The sequence below is a fragment of the Cyrtonyx montezumae genome, unplaced genomic scaffold (assembly GCF_038088225.1).
Source record: "Cyrtonyx montezumae isolate F1298 unplaced genomic scaffold, pur_monq_1.0 scaffold_3, whole genome shotgun sequence".
Classification (NCBI taxonomy): domain Eukaryota; kingdom Metazoa; phylum Chordata; class Aves; order Galliformes; family Odontophoridae; genus Cyrtonyx; species Cyrtonyx montezumae.
Window position 1 is genome coordinate 149,624,357 of NW_027072034.1, and position 27,213 is coordinate 149,651,569.

General features: G+C 44.0%; 3 protein-coding genes across 6 annotated transcripts in view; 2 read left to right on the top strand and 1 right to left on the bottom strand.

The window, feature by feature from the left end:
• The window catches only part of PTPN12 (protein tyrosine phosphatase non-receptor type 12), a 65,051-nt gene extending 51,869 nt beyond the window's left edge, over positions 1 to 13,182 (top strand). Inside the window, exons 13-18 of the mRNA XM_065743690.1 lie at positions 5,480 to 6,444; positions 7,899 to 7,976; positions 9,279 to 9,367; positions 10,349 to 10,379; positions 11,685 to 11,801; positions 12,422 to 13,182. Of these exons, the coding sequence (XP_065599762.1) occupies positions 5,480 to 6,444; positions 7,899 to 7,976; positions 9,279 to 9,367; positions 10,349 to 10,379; positions 11,685 to 11,801; positions 12,422 to 12,483 (1,342 nt within the window). The 3' untranslated portion in view covers positions 12,484 to 13,182. The remainder of the gene's footprint in view (positions 1 to 5,479; positions 6,445 to 7,898; positions 7,977 to 9,278; positions 9,368 to 10,348; positions 10,380 to 11,684; positions 11,802 to 12,421) is intronic.
• The window catches only part of GSAP (gamma-secretase activating protein), a 416,138-nt gene that overhangs the window by 127,698 nt on the left and 261,227 nt on the right, over positions 1 to 27,213 (bottom strand). The window lies entirely within an intron of this gene.
• The window catches only part of RSBN1L (round spermatid basic protein 1 like), a 42,924-nt gene continuing 41,563 nt past the window's right edge, over positions 25,853 to 27,213 (top strand). For all 4 annotated transcript variants that reach the window (XM_065743678.1, XM_065743674.1, XM_065743677.1 and 1 more), the window contains exon 1: positions 25,853 to 26,453. In XM_065743678.1, coding sequence (XP_065599750.1) covers positions 25,892 to 26,453 — 562 coding nt within the window. In that variant the 5' untranslated portion in view covers positions 25,853 to 25,891. The remainder of the gene's footprint in view (positions 26,454 to 27,213) is intronic.

The following is a 27,213-nucleotide window of genomic DNA, read 5'->3' on the forward strand; positions in this document are numbered from 1 at the left end:
TATCTCAGCATATATATTTTCTACAGGAATTTTTCTGGAATTGTATTCCCTTCTGACCTTTCATTTTACCACCTTGTAATGCTCTGGTATAATTCCTTTCCTGCATGACTTGTGAATGTAGCCATTTCCAATAACGTATATTTGCATTCAGTGTTAACATTCAAACAACAACAACAAAGAATATTGCTCCTTGATTATTACTAAGGTAAACAAGAGCAACTCATGCGTTGAGTGCATACACCAGCACCTTGTTCTGGAGACTGCTGGGCTTTGTAATTTGTGATTACTTGTGAAAATCTCCTTGAAGCTTAAGTCTGAGTTAAATTTTGCTTAAAGTATTTTTTCCCTCTTTGTGAGTTATCTATTTTCAGTTGAAGGTGGGAAGAGTACATAAGTAACTTTTGTCTTATATTTAAGACCATGGGTAAGCAAACTACATGTGTGTATTTAATTTGCTATATAGGACCATAACATTTACAGTTGGAGCTTTTGCTTCAAGTCCATAGGAGATAATTGGTACATCAGAATTTGGAGAGACAATATATTCAGCGAACAGTTGCTGAGATACTTGTCTACAGTAATTCATTCTAAAGTATTTGGAAAGAAAAAAGGTTAATTAGGTCTTGAATGTACACAGATGATGATGCAATTTGAAAGAAATTAAACTGAGACATAAACTCATAAAAGGTAGCAACTCTTCGTAGTACTGCAGTGCACTGAAGACATGTGCTTCTCTCTGAAGGAGAAAAGATAAAATATTGTAGCAGCTTGAATTTTCTTTCAGTTGGGCTTGCAGTTCTGTCTAATGACTAAATTTTACTCAACAAAAAATTGCCAGTAGGTGGCTGTTTTTATTCATTCCTCATGCATCCTCTATACATTCTGTGGTACAGTTAATGATAGCCTCGCCAAACTACAGCTGTTCTCCCACATGGGTGGCAGTGATTTAATGCTTAACTTCTCTAGCTTCTGCCTGCTTATGCAAAGTTTAATTTTCCTGTTTCAGTTATGAGGGAGGATGTAGAGCTTGGTATCTATTTTTAGTTGCTCAGAGCCATGTTCCTTGACCTTGATGTCACTCTGACAATAAAGCCCTACATTATGCTTTACAAAGTAGCCGTGGATTGCTTTAAGTGTTTTTTCTCTTGACCAGTGACCAACATTTATTTAAATCTGAACCCATGGTGCCATGCTTCTAATAATATAGCCCTTTTTCATTAAGGCTAGAAGAGCCTCTAAAATGTTCTAACAAATTAAAATCAAGAAAGTAGTACTCAAGATTATATTTTATAATGACATGTATGTAATCATGTTGAAAACATGCTAACTCTTTCTACTAGCCACTGCAGTTTTAAGCAGAATTTAGTATCAGGAAGTGTTTTTCCTGTGATAAGTCTTTTTTTTGTCTTGCTACAAACTCATTTTTTTCACCAGTAATAGACCTTAGTGACTTCCAGAAGGAATAGATATATGCCTCCAATTTATCACATTCTTTTAACTTCTTGCTTTTACATGTTTTTTAAATATTTTGGGGGCAAGTGCCTAACTTGCAAGAACAGGCAGTGTATTCAGCCATTCCTCCTACCCCCATTTTGTGCTGTCATTCAGCAAGTAGCCAGTTGTCCAATGCTCATAGACTTTTATCACTACTGCTTTAGTCTGTTTCTTAAATAAGTCTGTGAATAATTGTCTAGAAACACACTCACAGTTCTCATATGCAGCTTCCCACCATTCAGTCTTTTGGCCAGATGGTAGCTTGGAGATGGCACCTGGTGCATGGTTTACCTGGCAGCTGAGAGGTGAGCCACTTCGTTTGAAATATTTGGCAAAGCAGGACTTTGCAATAAGATGCTGTATTTGCTGTTCAGGTTGTGGCAATAAAAATAGGTGAAAAGAATGCCTTGATTACCTAAGGAAAATCCATGGGTAGTTACTTTTGTGGAAGTGCAGAGTTAGTAGAATGACCAGGTAGTTGGTAAGAGTTGCACACAAGAAGACATTGTCAAGATTAAGTTACAAGGAGGTTTTCTATATTTTAGCACACTGATTTTACAGGTGCACTGGAGAAATTGTTGCTTTAGCACTATGTAAAAGCAGTGCAGGGTTAACTTGTGTCTAATCCAGGAAAAGTGTTTGCAAACAAATGGTCTGACCATTCTTCAGTTGACTGAATGTTTTCTGTCTCGATATCTACTTCCATGAGCTTTCCTGGAAGCGTCTATCAAGCTATTTTAATTATATTGCTTTGTTTCCTGTTGTTGGAATAATGTTAGTAAGGGGAGAAGTGTCTGTAGAGCACAGCTGCTGAAGGAAGTGCCCAAAGAAAGCATTATGCATCAGACCATAACGCCCCAGATTGCCTGGCAAGAGTTTCAGAAATAGCTTCTGCTTAGTGAAGAGCTTTCAGAGGCATACTTACCCATACTTTCCATTAAGAAGCAAAAACATTATTTTTAAAGAATAATATGTGTAGTAACAATCTTATGACGTTAGTTAAGTGGAAAAAATCTTGCATGCTCAGAGAAAGCTAGGAAATCCCTGCTAACATCTGTTTCCTTTTAAAAAAAAAACAAAAAACAAAAGCCAAACAGCAGTCACTTAATTTTTAGAGAATGAATATTCTTAATATTGATATGGCAAGGAATTATTTTTTTTTAAAGGAGCATTTCCCATATGATCACTCTACGCTCTCATTTACGAATTAAAGAACTAAATTTAATAAATACAACATACAATACATTAAACAACTCTATTAAACTAAATTTAATAAATACAACAACAAAACATTAAACAACAACAAGTTGAGCAGTGTATAAGGAAGATGACTAAATGAAGGCATGAATTTTGAGTTGCTGACTTTGATAGTATTGCCTGTATCATCTGTTCTATGTGCAACTTCAAGAGGGCAGTTTATTACAGGAGAATCAAATGGAAAAGAGATTTCCTTAAACAGTAATCAGTGAAGATCTTAATGAATTTTGACTAGTATTACAGACTTGTCATCTTGTCATATCTGGCTTAATACTAATTTGTTTGTTAGCTAATTGTAACAATTAATGGTATATCTATGCCAGATAAGGATTTAGTTTCACTGATAGTGAATGTAACAGTGGGTCAGGAAAAAGAGGTCAATGAGGGAAAGCCTTGTTCAGTAGGAGGATTTAGAGGTGATTATTTATAAGAATCATTGTTGCTAAAAGGGAAGCATGTTTCTGGCATAGGAGGGGAAAACTAGGGGAATCCTCCTGTTGTCCTAGTGTGTATTAAGTTGGAGGAAGACTTGTTTTTTGCTCAGCTTATCTTTACTAACTCAGACAAGTAACTTATTCCCTAACTTGTTCAAATTTCAAGTATAGTAAAATAGCACAACAGTTCCGAAATAATCTTTGGAAAAGTTGTTTTTATGTGCTCTGTGTTCCTTCTATCTTACTGCGAGGTGAGATTATAATATTAAGTCTCACAAAGAGGAGAAGCCATCTGAGGCCCAGCCCTGTATGATCAGGCAGAGAATGGAAGAAACTACCTGAGAGAGCTGCAGGGGTTGGGTCTGGGGATTTCCAAATACAAATATAGTAATTTTGCGGAGAGGATTGGAAGTTGGAGAGCTTGCAGCACTTCGGTGGGTAGAGATACTGATAAATGAAAATCCAAACAGTTCTCAGTTTGGAATCCCTTGTATGAGAATCTTGGTTATCCATCCCATACTTCTAAGAAAATCACAGTGATGACATTCAAACTGTAGTTTGCCCCAGCTCAGGTGAACTTTCAGTACTGTAGAATATTCAAGTAAAGTAGCATTCTGCCCTTTTTTACACAACTCCCAATAAACTCAGCAATTCGCTCTGATTTGATTCCTTTTCAGACCATATTTCCAAGTTGGGGAGCTAGTAGTATTGCTTTGATGTTTGTGACATGAAGGCACATGGTGGAAGCCTGCTGTGATACCTCTCACTTGTGTACAGACTGTCAGGAATTGTTGCACAACACTGTGGTGTCTTGCCCAGTTCACTATAACTCTTAGAAGCAAGCCCCACTGTTTTTTTATCCACTGTAGTAGAAATGTGTTTGATGCTTTTTAAGTGAAAGACACAAAAGTCATGTCCTTGGAGAGGAGATAGCAGTTCAGTTTTGTAGCTGTTGGGATTTTCTGATCATCCTCTGTGCTTTCCAATAACCTTTCTGAAAATGCAATTAGGATTTCTGAATCATTCTTGCTTCTTGTTTTGCTGGCAGACAAAGGTAGGCTGACATATGTGGAGCAGTGCGAGGAGAAACTTCACCATAAATTGCTGGGTAATACGGTGCTGAAAGGATAATGAACATAACTTGGTACCTTGCAATTTCAATATAAGCCTTTTACCTACCTTTTTAATGAATGCTTTCCTAATAACCTCGGCTCAGGAGGTAAACATTGGCCCATGAAGCTGTCGCTCACCTACTTCCTCTCAAGTGAGAGAAAAAGAAAAAAAGCCTTTTCATTTGTCTGATTGCAACAAAAGGGAAGTGGAGACTTGTCTAGAAAGCCTGAATGCCTTGATCAACAAGGCAAATGTGATTGTTCCTAGCAGTCCTTTTCTTTGGTCTGGTCCATGTTTTGGCAGTACTGACAGTCTTGCTCTAGTACTTTACTATCCCTGTTCTTCTCACTCATTTGTTTTGCATTTCAGTTGCTTTGTTTATACAGTTAAAGGAAATACTTTTAAAGGCTCTGAAATGAAAATTATTCCTATTTGTGGACAGGATCATAGTTGTGCAAAGTATTTGATATTAAATATTCTGTATTTAATGTGAAAGTTAATTGACCATATGCCTGTTGAGCTTTTCCTTTGAAGAAGCTGAAAATGAGCTGCAATAATTGCTAATGATCTTGCTAATATGCAATGTAATTTGAATTTTATTCTACTCTGAATGTTTTTATAGTGTGTATCTCATGACAGTTAAATTTGGTCTGCACTGTTAGCCTTCCATCTATGGTGAAACGATGAAATATAACAAAATCTTTCTGGACATGTGAAGGGAAGATATAGATATTTGGTATATTGGAGAAGCTATATTCTAGTTCATGTCAGGTCTTTTCAAGATTTTTTCCTAGCTTTATTGAAAATTCTGTTCCACATGCTGAATCCCTTTCAGCTACTTCTTAAATCAGAAGAAAGCCAAGAGTACTGGAATGCTGCCGCAAGAGGGCCTGGCAGACAGATCTCTGAAAGAATGCTTCTGGGAACGGATGTGAGCAATCTTTAAAGCATCACTGAGGATTAGCTTTGGCCTGAAAGTATACCCCTGTTATACTGAAAAACTTTTAGTGTGTGTTGACATAATTCTTGCCTGTTCCATTAGTCATATTTTATAGCTGTTGTTTGTGGAAGTGCTTCTTGCAGTTCAGTATTGGTATCAAAGCATCACCGTGTCGGAGGCAGGTAGATGGGTATCTAAAACATTATCAAAAACAGAAAACTTACATCATTGTTTCTTGCAGTTGCCTCGTAGAAGGAGATGCTAAAGAAGAAATATTGCAGCCTCCTGAGCCTCAGCCAGTGCCACCTATATTAACACCGTCTCCTCCATCAGCCTATCCGACAGTCACTACGGTGTGGCAGGACAATGACAGATACCATCCAAAGCCAGTTTTGCACATGGTTTCATCAGAGCATTCAACAGACCTCAATGAGAATTACAGTAAGACAACAGAACTTTCAGGAAAGAGTGAACCCAGTGAACGCACGGAGAAAAGGCTGGAGCGCAACTTGAGTTTTGAAATCAGGAAAGTACCTCTTCAGGAGGGCCCACGAAGCTTTGATGGGAACTCCCTGTTGAACAGGGGACATGCAATTAAAGTTAAGCCTGCTTCGTCCTCTGTAATTGATAAGAACTTAAAGTCACAGGAGCAGATTTCAGGGGACTCATTTGTGGATGCTTCAAAAAACTCATGTATGGAATGCAGCGTGCCACAGTCTAACACAGCCTTAATACCTTCACCAGAAAGTCTGCAGGGCCAGCAGGTTTCTGATACTCCACCGAGACCAGATCGTCTGCCCCTAACAGAAAAGGGACATGCCAGGTGGTCGCTGCACAGGCCTGAAAATGCACTGCGTACATCAGTGTCTGAAGACATGTCTTCAGACATGGTATGTCACGGGGTTAATGCTGTCTCTCTGGTATCAAACACCACAGTTGAACTTCCTTCCAGTGATAAAGGTGACCATACTGATATTTCTCTTCGAGCACCCCTCTGTTTTACTAATCCTCTTCATTCGGATGATTCTGACACAGATGAAATGAACTTTGAAGGAGCCCTGAGCAGAAGTGCATCTAATATTTCAACCGCAAGTGCCACCGTTTCTGCTGCCACTACTACCGAAAACATTTCTGCCAGAAGAGTGTTGCCAATGTCAATTGCTAGGCAAGACTTAGCTGCTGTAATGTGTTCTGAAGATGGCAAAGGTATGTGTTACTGTGTTTTGGAAGTGCTATTCTTTATCTCAGTTGCATCTGTAGAATGGCTAGCTTCTTTCCAGGGCAGTTTCCTAAATGTGTATTTAAATGCTGTAGTGTGGCAGCTTTGCGAAGGACGTAACTCTTCCTCAGTTCTTTTTCATGGCAGCCATGTTGGCTGCATTACTACAGCCCTCGGTAACCTGCCTCAAAAGCATTGGTGCATAGTTAATTTTCTGTGTCAATGGTTGCCACATTTTTTCCTCGTGTTAGAATTTTACCTTCAGATTTTTTGCTGCTTTGGTTTTAGTGGAGGAATCTCTAACAGTGCCAGCTTTGGGTAGCTGAGGTAAGGTGTATGTGAAATTCATGTAGGAATTCACACTTAGTGTTTATTGTGCTTAAAAGTTCTTAAATCTTAAAAATGTGTGTGCAACTTCTTCCACTGTGGCAGTCTTGGAAGTTGCTGCTGATTTGGCTGTAGTATTTTCAATAGCATTATAAATATTCAGCCCTGCTTTCCTCCTCTCCTGTATGTGACCAGGAGGATGCAAAGTAACAGTCCTGTTAATGTAAAATTAATCCAAGTTCTGCTTCAATAATTCTTTTAACTGATGACCTGAGAAATGCTTTGAAAATCTTACTGCTTTTGGAATTATTTTAAGCAAGGAAGGTTTGCACAAAATGAGGCAAGAATGTTTCTGCAGAGTGCCAGCATGCTTTATTAAAGGTAGAAGGGTCCTAAAATGTTCCGCTTTGGTTTTCAGTCAGGCTGGCATGCTTAGGTCACATGGGGGACATAACTGGGAAGAAAATTAGTTCTCAGAAATGGATAGTGCAAAGTCCAGGAAAGCAAGTGGTAAGGCTGCAGAGCTGGAAGGTTACAGAGCTCCTCTGTTTAGATCAGACTTCTGCACTAGGAAGCCTTACGGTGATGCCCTTGCTTCAGGACTGTGTACACCCTGTGCCTTTTTCTGTGGCAGAGATGAGTTCAGTTGATTCATAATGCAGCCAGCTGAACTGAAAATACTTCAAAGGTCACGTATTCAGAAAGGTGAACTACTTCCAACATTAAGAACAGTCTGTTCCTATAGATTCTGTGATGGTTATTCATACACACAAAAGCAATACAAGCACGTCAGTGTACTTTCAGCCCTTAACCCTGAGACACTGGAAGTGTTTGGTAGAGCAAAGACAGAGAACTTTGTCATAGTGTCTCACAGTACAGCCCTTGTGCTGCAGGTATGTTACTGAGTTCACAACAATGGCATAATTCTGTTTTATGAAGTTTGTACAGTTTGTTCACTGTTTTTCAGGGTCAGTCTGTTCCTTTTTGTGTTATATGGAAATGTATTGTTGAGCACTCCTCGTATTAACTTAGGGAAATCTCTCGTATCGAAAAAATTGACTTCAAAAATGTGTGGCTTTTTTTTCAACTTATCTAAATGTTGTATCTGACTTAGATGCTGATAATAGTGAAGACTCTTCTCCCCCACTCCCAGAAAGAACACCGGAATCTTTTGTAATAGCGAATGAACCAAGTGAGTTTTTTATGCTGTGATAAATGTGGAGAAAATGTGAAATGCCTTTCAACAGATGCTGCTGCTTTTTGGTTAGCTTTGGGGTGTTAGAACAGATGTTGTAAAATGGAATGAAACCTAGCATATTTTGAGCTTGCTGGATAACTTCCACAAGCACTTGGATGCAGTCAAATTACTTCTCAACTTCAGACCAAGTGTGCTATTGTGTGGTAGTTAAGAATGCTGGAGATGTCAGCACTGGTTTTAGTGGAGCTGGTTTTCAGTCTGAACTGTGTGGAAATAAGGTAGTTTTTCTGTTTGGAGAATTCCTTCAATATTTTAGGTAGCATTGCTACTGCTACCAGGTGTGGAACAGGAAAACACAGGACTGCTGCTAATCCAATTCTGGACAAAGAAAGAAGGTAGAGAGGGAAGAGCAAAAGATAATGACATTCCATAATTCAGTGCCTCGGGTGAACAAGTCTTTTTTAAATACAGTTCACTGTTTGCCTAAAGCTGCAAGAGAAAACTGATACGAACTTGCTGATATCTTTGCTTTGCACTCATCAAACTAGCAGCTGCAGAGAATTAACAAGATAAATGAAAATTAAGTCACAAATTAGAATGATGTTTGGTATCTTACAAACAACCAAGAAGAAAAACATAACAAGCCTGCTGTGGAGTGGTTGCTTGCTTAGGTTTTGGTCTATTATCACTGTGTGGAGCTTCCATAAACTTGCCTGAAGAAGGTAATTGCGAGTATTTTCAGCTTAAAAATATTAGTGCAGTAAGTAACAATGTACGTAAGCTGGTAAGTGTAGCTGGTTGAATCAAAGGCATTCTTTCTTTCAGTATGTTGTGGTAGGGAAATACATAATAACTTTAGGACTTCTGTAAGAACACAAGAAATAGGTATCTCTTCAGGCCTGAAGCCACTAAAAATACTTCAGTTTTGATGGGTTTTTTTTTTCATTATTTCAGCAAAAACTGATTACAGTGCCCTTTCTTGTGTGGGCTTTTTTTCTGCTTACTGTGTCTTTCGAATCTATTATTGTGAAACAAAGTTTTAAAAACACTATAGAAAAATTCTTGCATTGGTTAGGAACCCCTGCAGATACAAAGTGTCAGTAGAAAACGCAGTCCTTTGTTTGGCTTCTGCTGTTGAGCCTTCCTGGAACTTGAAAACTCTTCATGAAGAAAGTTTCATATTGTAGAAGCTAGTGACTAGAATAAGTTGCTTTATGTCACATTTCTAATGCTGTGTTCTAATCCCTCATGATGCAGAGAGTTCAAGTATGAAGATTTTCATTTAATTTTTCCTAGGCACACCCTTACCGAAGTCAGTTATGATTGCACAGTCTGAGTGGAGCATAGTGCGTGATCAGCATCTCCCTGAACAAACAGTTCCTGTGGTAAGCAAAGCAGATGAGTCTGTACTAATCATTCATTCCTTTTTAGTTTGGTTTGGAGCTATGATGAAAAAGCAAAGTATATACTTACAAAAAACTTAGAGCTGCTGAGCATCTGCAGCCAGCTGATTATCACCCTGCCTTAGCTGCTGAACTGATACATGAAGAGTGAGTTTACAAGAAAACTGTTTTTCAGAGTCCAGCAATGTTATCCTTAATATCCTTACTATACCTTAAACTGCACCTTCAGAATGTAAATAAATGCTTTTACAGGGCTTGCTCCTGTCCTTAATCATAGAATCAATCAATTCAAGCTGGAAGGGAATTGCAGTCTCTAATTGGACTTCCTGTGCAAAGTATGTGTTGGGCCTGGGGTTTATCCACTTGAGGCTTGAAGACCTCCAAAGATGCAGAGCTCATATACTCTGTGCACAACCAGCTTCACTTCCAGAAGATTTCTTTTATTATATCTATATTTTTAAGCCATCCCTTTTCTCACCACTTAATTTCAGTTTCCATATCAGACTACTAATTGCTCAAAGTCATCAAGTGTAAGCACTTGCTAACATTTGCAAATCACATAAATTCTTTTTGCATTTCTGCCTTTTCCTACACCCCCCCCCTGCATCTTCCCAGAATGTTTTACAGCTGCCTTTGCACACTATTTAAGAGATTTCCTGGAAAATTCACATCTACCTTTTTGGCACTTTAAATTTAGTTTGAGAGAGAAACTATTCAAGTTTGCAAATAGTCTGTAATGTGATCACTTCAAATCTATGAGATTTTAAGTGAAGTCCTGGTAATAAAGTGTTTATTAGCTACCGTAACATTTTGTTCATGTTATAGCAAGTCATAAATGCAGGAATAAGTAGACATTCTCACAGATGGTTTTTATATACTTTGAGGGTTTTTTCATCTTAAAGTTGTGTCTTCAAACTGCTGAAAAACGTTTAATAGAACTCTTAAAATATTTCTTGTTAACAGGCTTTGAAAGCAACTTCAACTGTACTACCTGGTAAGTGATGGAAAAGGCTGTGGCCATTTTGGTTTTTTTTCAGCATGAAAAAGAATGCTTTTTCCACTTAACCAATTTGTCTAGTAACCCTGTAAGGGAAGGCAATTCAAGTAACTGATAAAACACATTGGATGTATTTTTATTAGAAAATCAAAAATTAATGATTTTTTTTCTGGAAATTCAAATACATCATGATCTAACTTTGGAAAAAAAAGTGATTGCTTCAAAAGCTGTTTCCAACCCACAGTGCTTTTGTTTCCTTGGCACTTATCTAAAAATGATGGCAGCCATTCAACAAATAAATCTCCTACTTCAAAATACATATTTCCTACCAAAAAAATGTTTGGGCTTTGACTTGGCTCACCAACTGTTCTAGGTGTATTTTTAAAACATTGGCATTTCTGAAAGGGCTGTCTGTTCCTAAAACTTATATACTGTTTTCTGAGAAAGCAGGTTAAGTCCCATTGAGAAATTATTTTAGCCATACCAAAAGCATATTAATGAAGACCAAAATTACTGAATTTTCATCTTTGTTAAAATAAAAATATCTTTTTCATCTAAACCTACAACTTGTGCTATTGCAGTAGTAGTTGTGGAAGCTTGTAGATTTATTTCATGTTTACTAAACAGCAGCAGTGGTGTGTGTATGTGTATGCACTGCATAATTAGCAAAGCATAGCATTTTTGATCTTCTGAATAGGTTTCAGGAAGGAGAGAGCAGTCCTTCAGCTGTTATTCAACACTGCAGCAACCTGACCAAATGAATGGCTTCAGCTGCAGCCTTACTTCATCTGCCATGCACCTTCTGTTCATGCTTCAGTGGGCTGTTCTGGTCCGTTTGGGCTTGTGTGTTAAATGCTTGGTAGAGCCAATTTGAAGCAGTGAAATAGTTTTCAGAAATATTACAGATTTGCTAATGGGTGATTGTATAAATAATGCAGTACATAGTTACTTAATGTGTTCTTAAGCACCTTCAGTTTAGAAACAACATGGACAGATGAATTTGTACTGAGGTACTAAATGGTACATCATGACCTCTGGGGATTTTAAATACCCTCTCAAGCTTCCTTAAAAGGAAATTTTGTATTTGGTAAGCAGGGACATGCTGCTGCAATTGCTGAGCATCAGCACTGTGAACAATTCTGAAGCGTGTTTATAAGAAATGAGAAAAATGTGCTGTTTAATCTTTATTTTTGTAAACAGTATTTGATGCACTTAATGTTCTGGACTGAGCTGGTGATAAAAATAGCACAAAGTGCTGCCTGAATGAGCACTGTGTGCAAGGAGTGTGTCTTTGTTTTCCAGGTTGTCCTGAACTAAGCAACAAAACGCCAACGGATATTTTACCTCAGATTCCTTTTTCTGGTTCCAGTGATCCCAGGGGTCAAATTTCAGAATTTCCTGCAGAAGTAACAGATATTGGTAATTGCAGTTCATTCTAAACTAACAGCTTCCCATTTGAAACAGAAAATATTGTTAACAATACTTTTTGGATAGCTGCTGCTGCCTTCTTCTAGCTTACCAAGGTGCAGAATCCAACCAAATAAGCCAGCCCTGTCTGATCAGCATCACTGACAGTTTTACTCAGAATCCTGAGAAATGGAGGCATTTGTGGACATTAATCACTTCTTAATTTTTTTTTAAATGACATATAGAATTAGTCAAATAGGATGTAACCTCTGTAGAGCATTGAAAGCTTTCAGAAATAACGTTTGGAAAAACTGCTTTGGTACACAGGATATCAGTAAATGTCAGTAAATAATAACAAAGGCTGCAGTACTGTATTCACTGAAATGCAGCTTCCAAACAAGGTTTAAATAGCAGCATGCAGACATGGGCAATTCGTGTGTCACTGCGTTTCTATGGCCTTAGTGCCTTTAGATTTTTTTTAATACCACAAAGCAGTCTCTTTAGCCCTGAGAACACAGCTGTCGCACAGGAGATGGAGGACATCTTAACAGTGGTCCTTCTGACTGCTGCCAACGTTTGTGAGGTCGTGTTGTCTGAGTGCACAGCAGTATTAAACACGTGTGTTTCTTTAGGTTTTGGTAACCGCTGCGGAAAGCCCAGAGGACCGAGAGAGCCACCTTCAGAATGGACATGATCCAAGACCTTATGGACATACTGCCAATAAATTATACTGGAAAACTCAAGTGCCACTGAACTAGAAAAATAGTATTCCACTTTTCTGGGGGGCAACTAACACAGAGCAGTGTAGATCCAGTTACCAAATGGTACACCTTTACAGTACATCCCACGCAAAACCTTAAACGTTGTTCACAACAGTGGATTCCAGTATTACAGCTTAACTTTTTGCTGGGGCCATCTACCTGCCTTATTACACTTAGGAGAAAGTATTACATATGATTTATTTTGTAACTTCAAGTATTATTGCCTTAATGTCTTTTAACCCTGTTACACGCTGCTTGTAGACATATGTTAATATAGTAATACTTCTGACAGATTGTGTTTATGGACTACTTTTTGCTAACGTTTGATTACCGTGTATGCATTATTTTGTATATGTACAGGGCAAGTAAGTATATAATTTGATAAAGTTGCAATCATAAAATATTAACAGAAGATGTAAGAAATCTCTGCATGATCTAAATTTTTGTGTACCTTATTTGTAAATTATTTGCCCTGAAGTTTTAGAAAATAGTTTTTTTGGTTTTTGTTTTTTTTTACAAAATTGCTGGACACACACAGCCAGAATTGCAGGTTAGCAGAGATAAAGATTGTAATACATTTTGTAAATTGTAAGCAAAAGGTTATTTTTATATTATATACTGTTTAATTGTCAGACCTAATTTGTTCTGGTTTTCATCTAGTCACGGAGATTCAGTAAGTGCCTTGGAACAATATTGAATTCTCTTAGCCTGTGTATGTTACTTCAGTGTTTTGAGTTCATCTGGAGTTAGATGATTGAAAATATTTGTACGTTTCTAGTATATTTGACCTGCCAGTAAAAGAGAAACCATTCTACATCTTCAACACTCCTTAGTTTTCATTTTAATGTTTCACTGGTTGCAGTCTATAGAAAAGTCATCTCTATCAACTTCCTGTAGAATAGTTTTACGATTTGAATGTGGCGTGTTTCTAATTTGGGGAAAACCAGAACACACTGGTGGAAGGACTGTTAAATACCACTGTCTTCTCTCTCAATGGTAAGTACCATTTTTGTCGTTCAGAGACTCTGTATGTAAGAAAGCAACTTGTATGAAGGTTCAAGTAGAGCCCTTGCAGCTACACTGTATCTTGGCAGTATATTATGTCGAGAGTTAATCCTTGTAAGGATTCCTTACTTAAACTTTTCTGTAATAGAATCTTTAAATTAAAGAAAGTAAAAATATGTATGGGTGTTTTTACTCTTAGGACAACAACTGCATTCAGAAGCAAGCTAAAAACAGATGGAAGGATGGCAGCCTGACTTAGTTTATACTTCTTGTATGTGAATACAAATAGTGATCCTCAGGACTTCATCACTATTAATGACTTAAAGCTATGGCTAGCAGTGACGCCTGACATGTCGAGAGTGGGAAAAAAATGTTTATTTTAGGTAGAGGAACTGTCTATTAATCTGAACTTCAGCCATGGAAATGTTGAGTCTTGCACGTTTAAGACCTCTCTGCCCAAGGAGAACTATTGCCCAAGTAGCAGCCTTGTAAACCATTTCCAAAAGATGCATAACCTGCAAGAACTGTTACGGGCTGCGGAGAAACCTCTGTGTGTTTGGTACACGCACAGCCTGCCTGCCTGGGGAGTGCTTTCAAAGAACTGGATGTGCTGTGAATAGCTCCCCCTAGGTACGGTTTTGCAATTACTCGTTTAACAACAGATCACTCACGGATGCCATTTGGGCTGACCTGTACCAAGGGCTGCCTGCTTTGTAGCAGCTGGGCTGTCCTGCAGCCAGCAGAGTGAGGTGGCCCCAGCTCTGTTACACCCCTTGGAGGGAGGGTGAGCTTCCTCTCCTTGCAGACCTCCCAGTGATGGGCTGTCATTACCTCTGAGCAGTCCAAGGCACCAAATTCTCAAAGCAGCTGCTCCATAAGAAAACTCCCAAATAAATGTTAGGTGTATCCTTTTCAGGATCACCTCCATTTTTATCTTCCAGGAGTATATAAACTGTACAGATCATGGATAGTTCACCTTTCACATTGGACTCTCAAGAGTGATGGCTGACAGGACTCATGTGTTCTGTGTACAGACCATCTAGGCTCATACTTTTCCCCTTAGATTTGCATGGGTTTCATTGTATTCTAAAATGACTTCTATCATAGGAAGTCCTCGAGCTTTGCTTTAGCAATGTGAAACTAAAACCATCCTGCACTGATTTTTTTTTTTTACAGTTGATTTTTGCAGTCTTTGGCAGATCTGCTTCACAGCACGGTTGTGTGCTTACATTCATCTGAATTTAATATTTTCCCCTATTTCCTTTCAGGAAGACTGACAGCTTTAAGTGCAAGGCCAAACCTGCCCACATCACTGCGTTTATGGGCGGTACAGAGATGAGCACAGCGCTGGGTGCTGCACGCCAGACAGTTCCACACAGGAGCTTTGAAGTATTACTCAGTCTAACAAAAAAAAAGGCAAGTCAGAAACATAGTCAGAAAAAGCAAGACCTTCCTTTGCAGTGGTTCAACTGAAATTGAATCTGAGACTTAGAATATTGCCTTGCCATTGGCAAAAAGTATCACTGGTTCTGGACTAGACCAAATAATCTCACAGTTTTGGTTGAGCTGTGGTCAGGAGCCCTGGCTCTGCCCTTAGCAGCAGCTCCATGGCGTAACAGGGCCAGGAAGGGCAGGTGGACATGTAGAAACCAGGGGGTTTGCAGCAGGGGAGCATATTTACAGTGTGCAGTTAGAACGGGGACAGCCCTGGGCACAGCTGCCTGGAGTCTGCACATCTCCTTGGAGATGTCCTGAATGTGCCTGGCCATGGCCCTGGGCACCCTGCTCCAGGTGACAGTTCAGAAAAAGGAGTAGGGCTTTTCAGGAGAGTGAGGAGGTATATGAAGTCACTGTGTTATAGAAACTGGTACCAAACAGTCTGAGAAGGAATTCATTGCTCCATATGCCACCTGAGGATGGAAATGACTCCAGGGAAGGCTTTGCTGTGTGGGCTGAAAGCTAAGTGCAAGGAGCGTGTGAAATTAGGGCACGGTGAGGCTTGGGCAAGCTGGTGCAGTGCCCTCCTGAACCCTCAGCATGTTCTGGGCCTGTTAGGTGGCATGAGGCCTACGCAGTGATAGAAACAGCCTTGAGCAGCAGCCAGTGGGTGCCAGGCTCTTTTGATGTGTTTTTTTTCTGACCTTTTCAACGCAAGCACTCGATCAAAATGTGCATTTGAGTGTTGGGTCATCACTAAAGCTAGAAAGCCGTGCTTGCCCTGAGGCAGTGCTGTGCTGTCCCCAGTCACGCTCCAGCTCTGTACAAAATGCTGAACTTCATTACACAGAAGGCTGCGTGGCAAAGCTCAGGGCTCTCTTGGTGTAGATGGTGAGTGAGGAAAGCCTTATTGGCCTGGTGCTCCCATCCAGCCATGGGATGACACCGGAGGACTGGTGTTCATGGAGGCTCAGCTGGGAACTGATCTTGATCTGTCAAGATGCTGTTACGTAGCCATCCTATCTTGGCTCTTTCCTTCACAGACCACTGCAGCGTAGTGTGTCCCTAAGAAGTACTTACTGTGGTCAGGTCAAGAAATAGGGTTTTGCATTTTGGCTTAAATCCCACAAGCAGTTGTGTGAGTAACATGGGCACATAGGCAGCCACAGGTTGCTCGGGGCAGCTGTTCAGCTGCAGCCACTTGTGCAGGTTGATGTTTGCATTCTGGGGCTCTGGTAAGGGCAGTCAGTGCTGTGCTGGGGTTTCAGCTTGGGGGGGGGAACATTTCCTACACTTATCGCTTTGAGCAACAGAAATACAGAGCTCTGGATGGGACTGTTGGAGTGCACTCAGAGGAGGGCTGCAAAAATGATCACCTGCCATACAAGGACAGGTTGAGAGAGCTGGAGCTGTTCAGCCTGGAGAATGGAGGGCTGTGGGGAGACCTGAGAGCGGCCTGTCAGTGTCTGAAGGGGGCTGTAAGAAGGACAGACTGTCTTAACAGTATCTGTTGTGATAGAACAGGGGGAAATGGTTTCAAACTAAAAGAGGGGAGATTTTAATTGGACGTAAAGAGAAAGTTTTTTACAATAAGGGTGGTGAGGCACTGGAACAGGTTGCACAGAAAGGTGGTGGATGCCCCATCCCTGGAAATAGTCGGGGTTGGGCTGGATGGGGGTTCAGAGCGCCTGACCTAGCTGCAGGTGTCCCTGCTCATTGCAGGGGTTTGGACTAGATGGCCTTCAAAGGTCCCTTCCAACTCGGATGATTCTATGCAAATCACAGCTGAGATCCCACAGAGGATCGGGCTGTCCAGTCAAGTGAAGAGTTGCACTGTTCTGAGAATGTGCTGTGGTTAGAATGCAGTAAAATACAATAAAGTTCAGTATTTCACAGAATACAGTTGAGAAACTGCAATAGTCATCACTGTGAGCTTCACTAACCTCATGTTTCTAAATGTAACGCGGGGTTACGTTTCCCATTGGTGTGAACAGCCCGCAGCAGCACTGGCATGGTTTTGGGAAGTGCACTGTGATGTTCTAAAGAGTTAATTAGACGGTGACTCACAGCCTGGGTCCTGAGGTGGGTGGAGAGCAGTTCATGAGCACTGCAGAAAGTGGGACTGTGTGGTGGGAGAACCTTGTCTGGAATACGCATCCTGATCTCTGCCTGGTGCTCAGTGAGAGGTGGATGCAGTAGGAGGAATGGGAGCTGGTGGTGGCTCAGGAGGGAGGTGGTGATGGCTGAGTGCTGGTGGGCACAGGGAGGGAGCTGCCGGTGCCTGCAGGTGATGGAAGGCCCAAAGGAACTTGCTGAGCAGGTTCTCAGCTCAGGGAGCTCCTCTGAGGGCAGGACAGGTGTGGTTAGGCAGCAGGGGTGCAGCATGGGGAAGCCTGCTGTTAAACAAATTGCTGGGGTTTGAGTTTTTACAAAATCCACACATGGGGACGGGTGTATCTGTGCCTGAACAGGTCCTGGAATGATCCCTGCCCGAGTGGGAGAGAAGCTGGGGGTGGCACCCAGCAAGGACAGTGCTCTGGGACATCCCAGGGAGGTGGGGTGACCAGGGATGAGCTCAGAAGAGTGGCTGGCACAGTTTAGATTTCAGACCTTAAAGTGACACCTGAATGGTGGCAATTTGAGGTCATTACCATGCAATGAATATATATGTATCTGAATGTCTGCAAATGTGTGCTGTGCTGATAAGAAGGAAGCAATGCAAGTAAATTATTTTGATCATGTAAATCAAAACTGTTCCTGTACTGAGACTAGTGTGACAGCTAGCAGCTCTGAGCAGTGCTGCTGCCTGCTTCTTTCCCCTTCTATATCCTTAGACAGCAGATAAATGCAAGTTTAGAGAAGCTGGAAAGAACACTGAATCTTTGCACTGTGGATATTGCGTGCTGTCCAAGCCAGCCCTGAGTTTAAACTCTCATTTATTTCTCCTGTTTGGTATTTCAGTTTAGAAGTACTGAGTCCCTCTTGGGTAGCTGTTCCCCAGCAGGGAGGCTGGTTTTGGGATCCCTTGTTGCACAAAACAGGTTTGCTTTCACTTTTCTAATTAAAATAATAATAATGAAGGAATGAGGCCTTTGTTGGAGTTGAAGCACTGCTGCCTTGGTCACACCAGCTGTGGGGTTCTTCTCTCACTCCTCGTGGCAGCTGGGCTCAGAGCAGACTTTGCTTCCTGCATCTGAGAAGTGGTTCTTCTCTTGGGCTTGTTGGCAGCACCCAGACTGCACCAAGTATTGCTGCAAACCTCCGTGCTTTGGGATCTATCTCAAGGCTCTTCTCCCACACTTGTGGCAACACAACAGCTCTCTTCACCTCCACCCATCAAACCCATAGGAGTTCTTGCAGAACAGCTCGCCGTGTTGCTGTGCCTACCTCAGTAGTGGAAGCAATGATACACATCCTCACTCTGCTGGAGACCAGAACACACTTAACTAACCCCAGAGAACAGCACTCTGCGTGGCTTCTCGCCAACTCACAGCTAATCTCAGTTACAATCTCACAGGGTGAGCTGGGGCTGATTTTTTACCTCTGTTGTGCCCATGTGTGAAGCAAGCCCTTCCCAGCACCTCTTCTTCCTGTGATGCAGCCCTGTTCTCTCCATGAAGGATGCTCTGGATGCTTTCTGGCCCCTGCCCCGTGGACACCAGAGCTGCTGGGAGCCCAGCAGCCGTGCTGCCTGCTGCAGGCTGGGCTGCCCACGGTGTGTGCAGCATTCCTGCCCCAAGCAGGGCAGGACTGTGCACGTCTCAATGCACACTGCCACTGTGGTGTGACGTCAGCAGGTGGGGAGGAGTTGTGTTGTTGCCTGTGTTCGGGATCTACGAGTGATTATTCTTTTTAGACTTGCTTTAGCATCATTTATTCAATTGTGACTGGATCCCAAAGCCCTTCCATGCCACCCAGGATGTACCTTTAAGTGTTTTGGGTGTCCTTATTTCATGTAAATATGTTACAATGAGATGTAAGTGCGGTATCTTCCCCCCAGCCTGCACTCGTGTGACGACTTTACTGCCTGCATAGGCTAGAAACTTCAGGCACAATAATTCACTTACATCAACACCACAGAGAAAATCTAAGGATTCTCCCTGCAGCAGTTAGCCTGAACGAGCTGCTTCCCAGAGGCACTGCAGCCATTGGCCTGGAGAGCTGCTGCCCCGATGGGAGCACGGCCTGGGAGCAGACAGAAAGCTCTTTATTGCATAGCTTTCCATGTAGCTATTGTTGTTCTTGTGAGTGAGAAGCTGAGATGAACAGTGAAAGATGAACTGCCTCAGGTTGTGCTGTGCTGGGATCCCACCCCTCAGTGCTACCTTCCTGCCTTGTTCAGCTGCTTCGTATAACAGTGTGGGCACACTGAATATTGCTCCTGCACAGAAGAAAAAATGATTTCAACACTTAGGAAAAAAGAAAACCAACAAAACAAAAAGAGACATAAAGTTGCTTGATTTACTTAAATGAAAAACAGGGTTTTTTTTTTTGTTGTTTTTTTTTCTTTTCCTCCAGAACAGAAACTGCAGCAAAAGGCGGAGACAAAGCATTGACATCCTGAGTTAGGAAAGCCCAGTAACCTCAATTCAGCCCAATAAATGAGTTACGAGGTTTTATGAGAGGAGAATGCAGCAAGAGCTGCACTCCGGGGAGTTCTGGGCAGGATGATAAAGAAGGCACATTAATGCCTCAGATTTCCAAGCTCCTCTGTACAATCTCTGCAACTAAAAAAAAATAAAGCTTATCATTTAGACATCTTCAGTGTAAAGTTTCCTTCTGCTTGCTGACAGGGCCCACAGCTGCTGGATTGTACTTTATTCACTTCAGGGTACACGGAACATAAAAAAGAAGAGGCGTTCCCTGGCTTTGTGGTAGAACCTTTCAGATATAACTTGATTCTGCTTAATGCCAGCAGGGACCAAAGAAACCACCTCTCTGGATGGAGACGGGGCTTCCTTTGATCACACTGACACTGAATCAGGTTTGTTGGGAATCGTTTGTGAAGGGGCAGTAATTGGAACCACTCTTACTTCTCCGTTCATGACGTAGCACAGGCACATGCTGGAGGTTACACGTAGCTCCCAGGCAGCTGCTGCAAAGATTCTTGTTTTGAATTTGATGTAAAGTGCATAGGTTGCTCCAAATATAGTGCCTCCTATTTGTTCCATGGAATCTACAATGGATACAAGGAGCTCAATAACAATATTCAATAGAGCAAGTTCCCAGCTACAAACACTGTTGTTTCAGTGGTCACCACCATAGCTATTCATTTTCATCATCGATGAACAACAGTCTGCATGCTGTGCTCACAGCAGTCTGCACCAGCACAGGTGCCCCGCTGTCACCACTGCTGAGACACCAGCACCTCACTGTGCTCGTGTCCACTGGTTGGTCTTCACAAACCTTCAGCGACTGCTGATGAATGACAGCATGGAATTTTTTCCACATGGAGGAACTGAACTCCTTTGCTTCAAATGCACTCCTATCTCAGGTGCCATTTTGTCATTCTGCCCCTCTGCTGCCATCTGTCACCCAGCAACAAAATGGGATGGTGTACTGGTGTACTTCAACCTCTACTGCTATACCACCAACATCCACCTCTGATGTCATGGGCCAAAATAATAAAACAGGAGGTGTTATTTCCCGAGCAACCCTTGTATATGCACTTCATATATACATAAGTATATATTTTCTGTAATATGTGTATTCTACTTGAACAAAGAACTTTGTTTATACACAGAAAAGTGTCCGCTGTGACGTTTTGATATCTTTATTGCACTTACAATGGCCTTTGAAAGCCCGTAAGAAGATATTCCTTCATCTTTCAGTTACAGCCCTGATCTGGCTTTATCGATCAATTTTCCTCGTCCTTGAAAAAGTCGTGGTATTTTCACTCAGTAAAACAACCACTGTTTCATCTGAAGGACATGCTGATGTAAGGGTGTTTGGTAAAAATGGGAGTTGCAATACTATTCACTGTCGCTATAACAGTGATGATTTAAAACAAGTTAGCCTCAAGCTAAAGCCAGCTGTGAAGCCCGCAGCCCTCCTGCCACAAGGCTCCCGTAGAACAGAGAAGCTGCTATTGAAGGAAGGATGAGCTGTGTGGCTATTTTAAGGCCAGGCAGATAGAGTTCAGCTTATTTGTTCCTATAAACACGGTCACAGCAGCTCCCTGTCCTGGACAGCACATACAGAGCCCTCTGTCATGTTCAGAGCTGAAACTCTGATCACAGGCAGGCAGCTGTGTTTGCAGAAGGTTTGTTTCTAAGTGAATATTCACTAAAAAGAAAAGGAAAGAAAGAGTAAAACTTCTGTTTCCCTTTCCTTTCTTTCCTTCCTAAACACAGGGAAGTAGAGTTTTGCTTCACTTGCATCCTCTTGTATTCTGATGTTTTAGTCATTAATTACACTTCTTAAGAAATAAATATTCCTAGGGACCCCTTAAGTAGTTTACATTGCTTTGGGTCCTGTGAAGACACCAGCAAGGCAAATTACCTTTTCGGTTTCAGGAAGGTATTGTTTGAAACCGTGTAGGTCAGTAATTTCCAAGTTCACCCCATTGCTCCGTACTTGAGATGAGAACTACAGGAGCTGAGACATTTCTCACATTAAGTGCAAGTGAGAAAGAACAAGCTTGCACACAGCTGTAAGAGCTGATAGGCACTGAGGCACCGGAGTTTGCAAAAACATGAAATGATGCAATGACTGTAGGTCCTCTCCGCAGCGTAAGCTCCCTTCTGTGCTTCATGTGAGTTCTGAAGTGTTGGCAGATGAACGCTGTAATACATGGCAGTCCTGGCCCCAGCTGTGCGCTCTGCCCCAAACGTCTCACCCCGAGCAGCCAGGAAAGAGGCAAGCTGCTCAGCTGCTTGTGAGAAGGACGGCCGTGGGGAAACTCGCACTCCTGCAGGCGGTTGTGAGGGACGTGAGAGCACGGCGTGGGGTGCGATGCTTAAAGCACTGCACAAGACTCGAGCTGTCAGCAGCTGCCACTCATGAGCTCACTCAGCCCCGGGTGCCTCTTCGGGTTCAATTGTTCGGGTGCTAATGGGGACGTGCCACTGGTGGGTCTGAAAACTGTGACTACAGGAAAAAATGCTTCTCTGGCCTTCTAAAATAAATGGCACTGTGACACGAGCACATTCTGGACACACAGGAAGGCCAGTTTTCCCCTCTGTTTCCCAAGGTGAACAAATTTGCTTTTAATGAATTGTAAGAAAAAAAAAATAGCATCAATAATTGCATTCAGCTTATTTTGTAGATTTAGAGCAGTATAAAGATGCCTAACTGTTATCAAATGTTTTCAATTTACTCTTGGCACACTTATTTCCATGCTTGAACTAGAAGCTGAACGGATGCCAAAGCAAGGAAATAGGTACATGGAAACCAAGCTGCTGGGGCTGTCAAGTGATGAGATGACGACTCAGAAAGCAGTACTTGTGTTTGGGGACCTTAGCAAGGTTCTGTTGCATCACTCTGGACAGCAGCGAAGAGCATGAAACCAAAACCATCTGAATGCTTTGTGTTCAGCGCCTACCTGCAGCAAGATCGTGTATTTAAACAAATGCTTGGATTAATAATCCATCACATTAGCTTTTGATTCTTCATAATTGTTTTCATTAAAATGGCAACACATTTGTAGTAAGCAGGCTCGTACTCTGCCAAGCTTATCCTTAATGTGTGTTGGGACACTGAACTGATATGTCTGGCATTTTTACTGTGATGGCTTTGGCTCCTTTGTTTTTTTTTTTGTTTTTTTTTTTTATGGCCTAGAAAATGATCACAGATGTCCCTAAGTGCATAGAAAATTATAGAGAGAAGCACATTGATATAGTTTCCACAATCCATTCGAAGTCTTCTGGAAAAACCCAGCTCTTATTGTCTCCATGCTGTGTTATGTATGTTACTGCAGCCACACAGATGAGTGACCCCCACACGGGCTCTCAGAGCTCATAAATCTTGGAGCAGCCGCTGCTGTACTGCTCTGTTCCAGTCTGGGCTTAGGGCAACGTTTTTCACAGAGTCATAGGGGCTGGGAGGGACTTGTGCAGATCTCCAGAGTTTCTCCATCTGCTGGTTATAACCTGTAGAGTACCTTGGGAAGGGTGACAGAGCACTGGCACAGCTGCACAGAGAGGTGGTGGGGTCTCCTTCTCTGGAGGCATTCAAGACCTGCCTGGACGCCTACCTGTGCAACCTGGGCTAGGGAGCTGCTTTGGCAGGGGGTTGGACTCCATGATCTCTGGAGGTCCCTTCCAACCCCTATAATTCTGGGATTCTGTGACCTTGGAGTCCAGCCCCTGCTACAGCAGGCTCCGTGCGGCAGGTTATGCAGGAAAGTGACTGGGTGGGTTTTGAATCTCTGCAGAGGAGATGCCTCCTCAGCCTCTCTGGGCAGCTCTCACAGTAAAGTTCCTCGTGCTTGTATGGAACTTCCTACATTCCACTTTGTGCCCATTGTGCTGTTGCTGGGCACCACTGAAAAGAGCCTGGTCCCATCCACTCCACTCCCATACATATCCCTTTAGATATGTATAAGCAGTGATGAGATGCCCTCAGTCTCCTCATCTCCAGGCTGAACAGCCCCAGGTCTCTCAGCCTTTCCTTGCACAGGAGATGCTCCAGGCCCACAGTCATCTTTGCAGCTGTCTGCTGCACTCTGTCCAGCAGTTCCCTGTCTGTCTTGAACTGAGGAGCCCAGAACTAAGCAGTGTTTAACGTTTTACTACAAATGTATTTATTCTGCTGCTTCCTCTTTACATTGGAATGAATCTGTGATTCCAAGCTGGTATTTATGCAAGGTGTGCTCTTTCAATGCTTCATACAGATTTTGCCTTCCGTGCTTTGTCACCATGTTCAAGGTGCAGTAAAATATTGCAGACAATACTGAAGTTAGGCATGTGTTCTTAATGTAATGCTCAAGACAACTTATTTCCAAGATGGCATGTATTTACAAAGAAAGACACACCGACATTTGGTTCCAATACCTTGGTATGCATGCTCACCATGCAGCAATTTAGTGCATTCTGTCACTCTGCAAGGAGTGAAGAACTATGAGGACAACACCCATCTCGACGTGAGCAGCCACGGGAGCACTGCGGGAACTTAAACACAGAGCTGGGGCTGCCATTTCAGGAGTCATATAATTTTCCTTGCTGACAAATGGGTAGGAGATAGGGAGATAGCAGCAGCAAACCTCCAAACATCAGTCATGCTGCACTCCAACAAGCAACAATCATGCATAACTGGGGACTATGTTACCTTGTTCTGCCATTGAAATGTCTTCAGAATGAACTTAAAAAAAACTTGACCTGTGTTCATAGGCAGAACATGCTACCTGGGAAAGCAAAGGGAACTACAGCTTCACTGAAGCTCAGTACCGTATTGGGACCGTCCACTGAAGTTTGCTGTACACTTAGTAATTTAGGTGTTACTTTTTAAATACAGTTTTGGGCTACAACCCCTTCCCCCCTCCCCAACAATTCCTTCTTGTATGTTCTCACATTAATGTGCTGTGCTGTGATTCAGTGCATTACTATTTAGATATCCAGCATGAAGTTCTTTTGAACTTCAGTGACAGCAGTGTGCATTCAGCTGCCAACACAGCTACCCAGCTCAATCCGTCCCATGCATCGTGGACAGCTCGCAGTGCAGGAAAGTGACACTGTGCTGCTGGGTGACCTCAGCATTTCTGCTGCCACAGTCAGCACAGCTGTCAGAGCCCTGTGGAGCTCAGCCAGACCAGAGCAGCCTCTGCCAGCCACGCTGCTGCCATGTGCTGCCTTGGTGCCTGGGGCCAGGCATGCTTTGCAGGAAGGCTCCGGGGCCCTGCCAGCTTCCTCTGGAAAAAAGTACAAGTGTTTCTTCCTGCTGAAGTCCTTGGGAAGTGCTCTTCTTGTTTGTCAGCGTTTCCAAAGGTGTGAACATACCATTGTATCTCATCCAAAGCATTAAGTGCATTGAATGAACTCGATATGCCATTGATCTGGTGTCAGCAGCAGCAGGGCTTCACAGAATTGCAGGGGTTGGAAGGGACCTCTAAGAGTTCATCGAGTCCAACCCCCTGCCCAAGCAGCTCCCTAGCCCAGGTTGCACAGGTAGGCGTCCAGGCGGCTCTGGGACGTCTCCGGAGAAGGAGACTCCACCACCTCTCTGTGCAGCTGTGCCACTGCTCCGTCACTGCACTGGGAAGGAGTTCCCACACACATTTGTGCGGAACTTCCTATGCATCGCTTTGTGTCCATTTCCCCTCGTCCTATCACCACACACTGCTGAGAGCAGCCCGCTCTGCCTCCCGCTACAGACGCGGATCAGATCGCTCTGAGTCCTCTTTTTCCAAGGCCGAACAGACCCAGATCTGCAGCGAGGAGATCGCAGCACCAACAAATACCAAACAGCACCAGCCAATCCCGAAGCACAACTCCGTGCTTTATTCACCCTGTTAGGCAGCAAATAAGAAACCGGACAAAGCGCTCGGGCCCGGCAGCCGCCCCGCTCAGCGCACCGCGTAACGAAGGATCGCTCCGCACGAACTGCGCCGGCTCCGAGGAGCACCTCCCCGTGACGCAGCCCTTCAGGCAGCCCGGACCGGCTGCCGCCCCGCCCCAAAGCCACAACCGCCGCGCTGAGCTCAGGGTTGGGATTGGGATTGGGGTTGGGATTGGGGCCGCGCCCCGCGCTGATCCGCAGCGCCCGCAGCCCCCGCTCCGCCCGAGCGGGCCGCCCCCAATCCCCCGAAAGCCCGCCCCCTCCGCGCCACGCGATTGGTTGGTCGCGCCGTCTGTTCGGCGCCTCCTCCTCCGATTGGGCGAGGAGGGTGGGGGGGCGCCCCCTCGTCCCTCCCGGTTCCGTCGGTCGAGGCGATCCGAGAGTAAATAGAAGCAGGAGCGCAAAATGGCGGAGCCGCCGAGCTCCGCTCGTAGCCCAGCGTCGCCGGAGCCGTTCTGCGCCAGGCCGGGCCCGGACGCGAAGACCTCCCGCGGGTCGCAGCCGGCCTCCAAGAAGCTGAAGGGAACCGACGAGAGGGGCCCGAAGGGCGCCAAGCGCCTCAACGGCGAAGGGGGCGGCGGCGGGAGCGGCAAGCAGCAGCAGCAGCAGCCGCCGCCCGCGGCGGTGCCGGGTTATGGTAACCCCGCACCGTGGGGCTTCGCCGCGCTGCCTCCCGGGCCCTCCGCCGGCTTCGCCTTCCCGTCGCCGCTGCCCCGGAAGCTGCTGCCGCCCGCCCTGCTGCTGCCGCCCGCCGCCGCTCCGTCCCCGTCCTGCCCGCAGCACCGCCACCACCGGCACCGCCCGGCCGCGGCCGGAGAGGCCGCCAAGCCCAAGAAGCCGAAGGAGAAGCGAGACAAGGAGAGGAGGAAGCACGGAGCGCTGCCCGCGCTCGGAGATGGCGGCGGGGCGGCCCTGAGCGCGGCGGCACGGGAGGAGAACGGCGACGTGAGAGCACTGCTGCAGAAAGGTGCGCGCCGCTCGGGGCGGGGGGGGCGGCGCCGGGAAACGGCAGCGGTGCGGGGCACGAAGCCGGGACCGCCCCTCCCCCACCCCGCGCCGCTCAATGCGGGCGTGGGATCGGGAGCTGCGCGGGCCCTCGAGGCTTTCTTACCTATTAGGGAAGTGACGGTGTCCGCTGATTGCCCGGAGATGTGCGAGGGGAGCTCGCTTTCTGCCGTTGCTATGGAGATGAGCGCGCGTTTACGAAAAACATATTTACGAAGAGTTAAAAGCAATCCCATTGATGGGGCCGGGAATTGCCCAGCCCGAGCCGCGGCGCGGCGGACTGCGTGCCCTTATGCTCGGGCGTGCTGAGCTGCGGCTGCTCCCGCGGCTCCTGCCGCTCCCCGCTGCCGTCTCCTTCCTGGAAAGGACAGGAATTGCCGTTCCAGGTAGCAGCAGGCGATGGCCCTGGCTTACATTGACAGTAGGTGCTGAGGAAGCGCGAGGGAGGACAGGAATCTGTTTTTATTCCCAGCGTATCCTTTCCTGGTCTCCAGTGACCTTAAAGCAGATGCTGATGTTATTGCATTTACGAGAGGAACTGAAGCACTTGGAAGGTTTGCTGCGGCTAAGTTTCTTTCGAAAGAAAGACAAATCATACCATTTACACAGGCCGAGCTCACTTTCATTTTGGCTGCTACATTGTGCTTCCAAGGTGAGGCAAATAGGTGAAGATTAATTGTTAATATGCCAGCTGTGTTCTCTGCTAGTTTCTGCTAGCATCT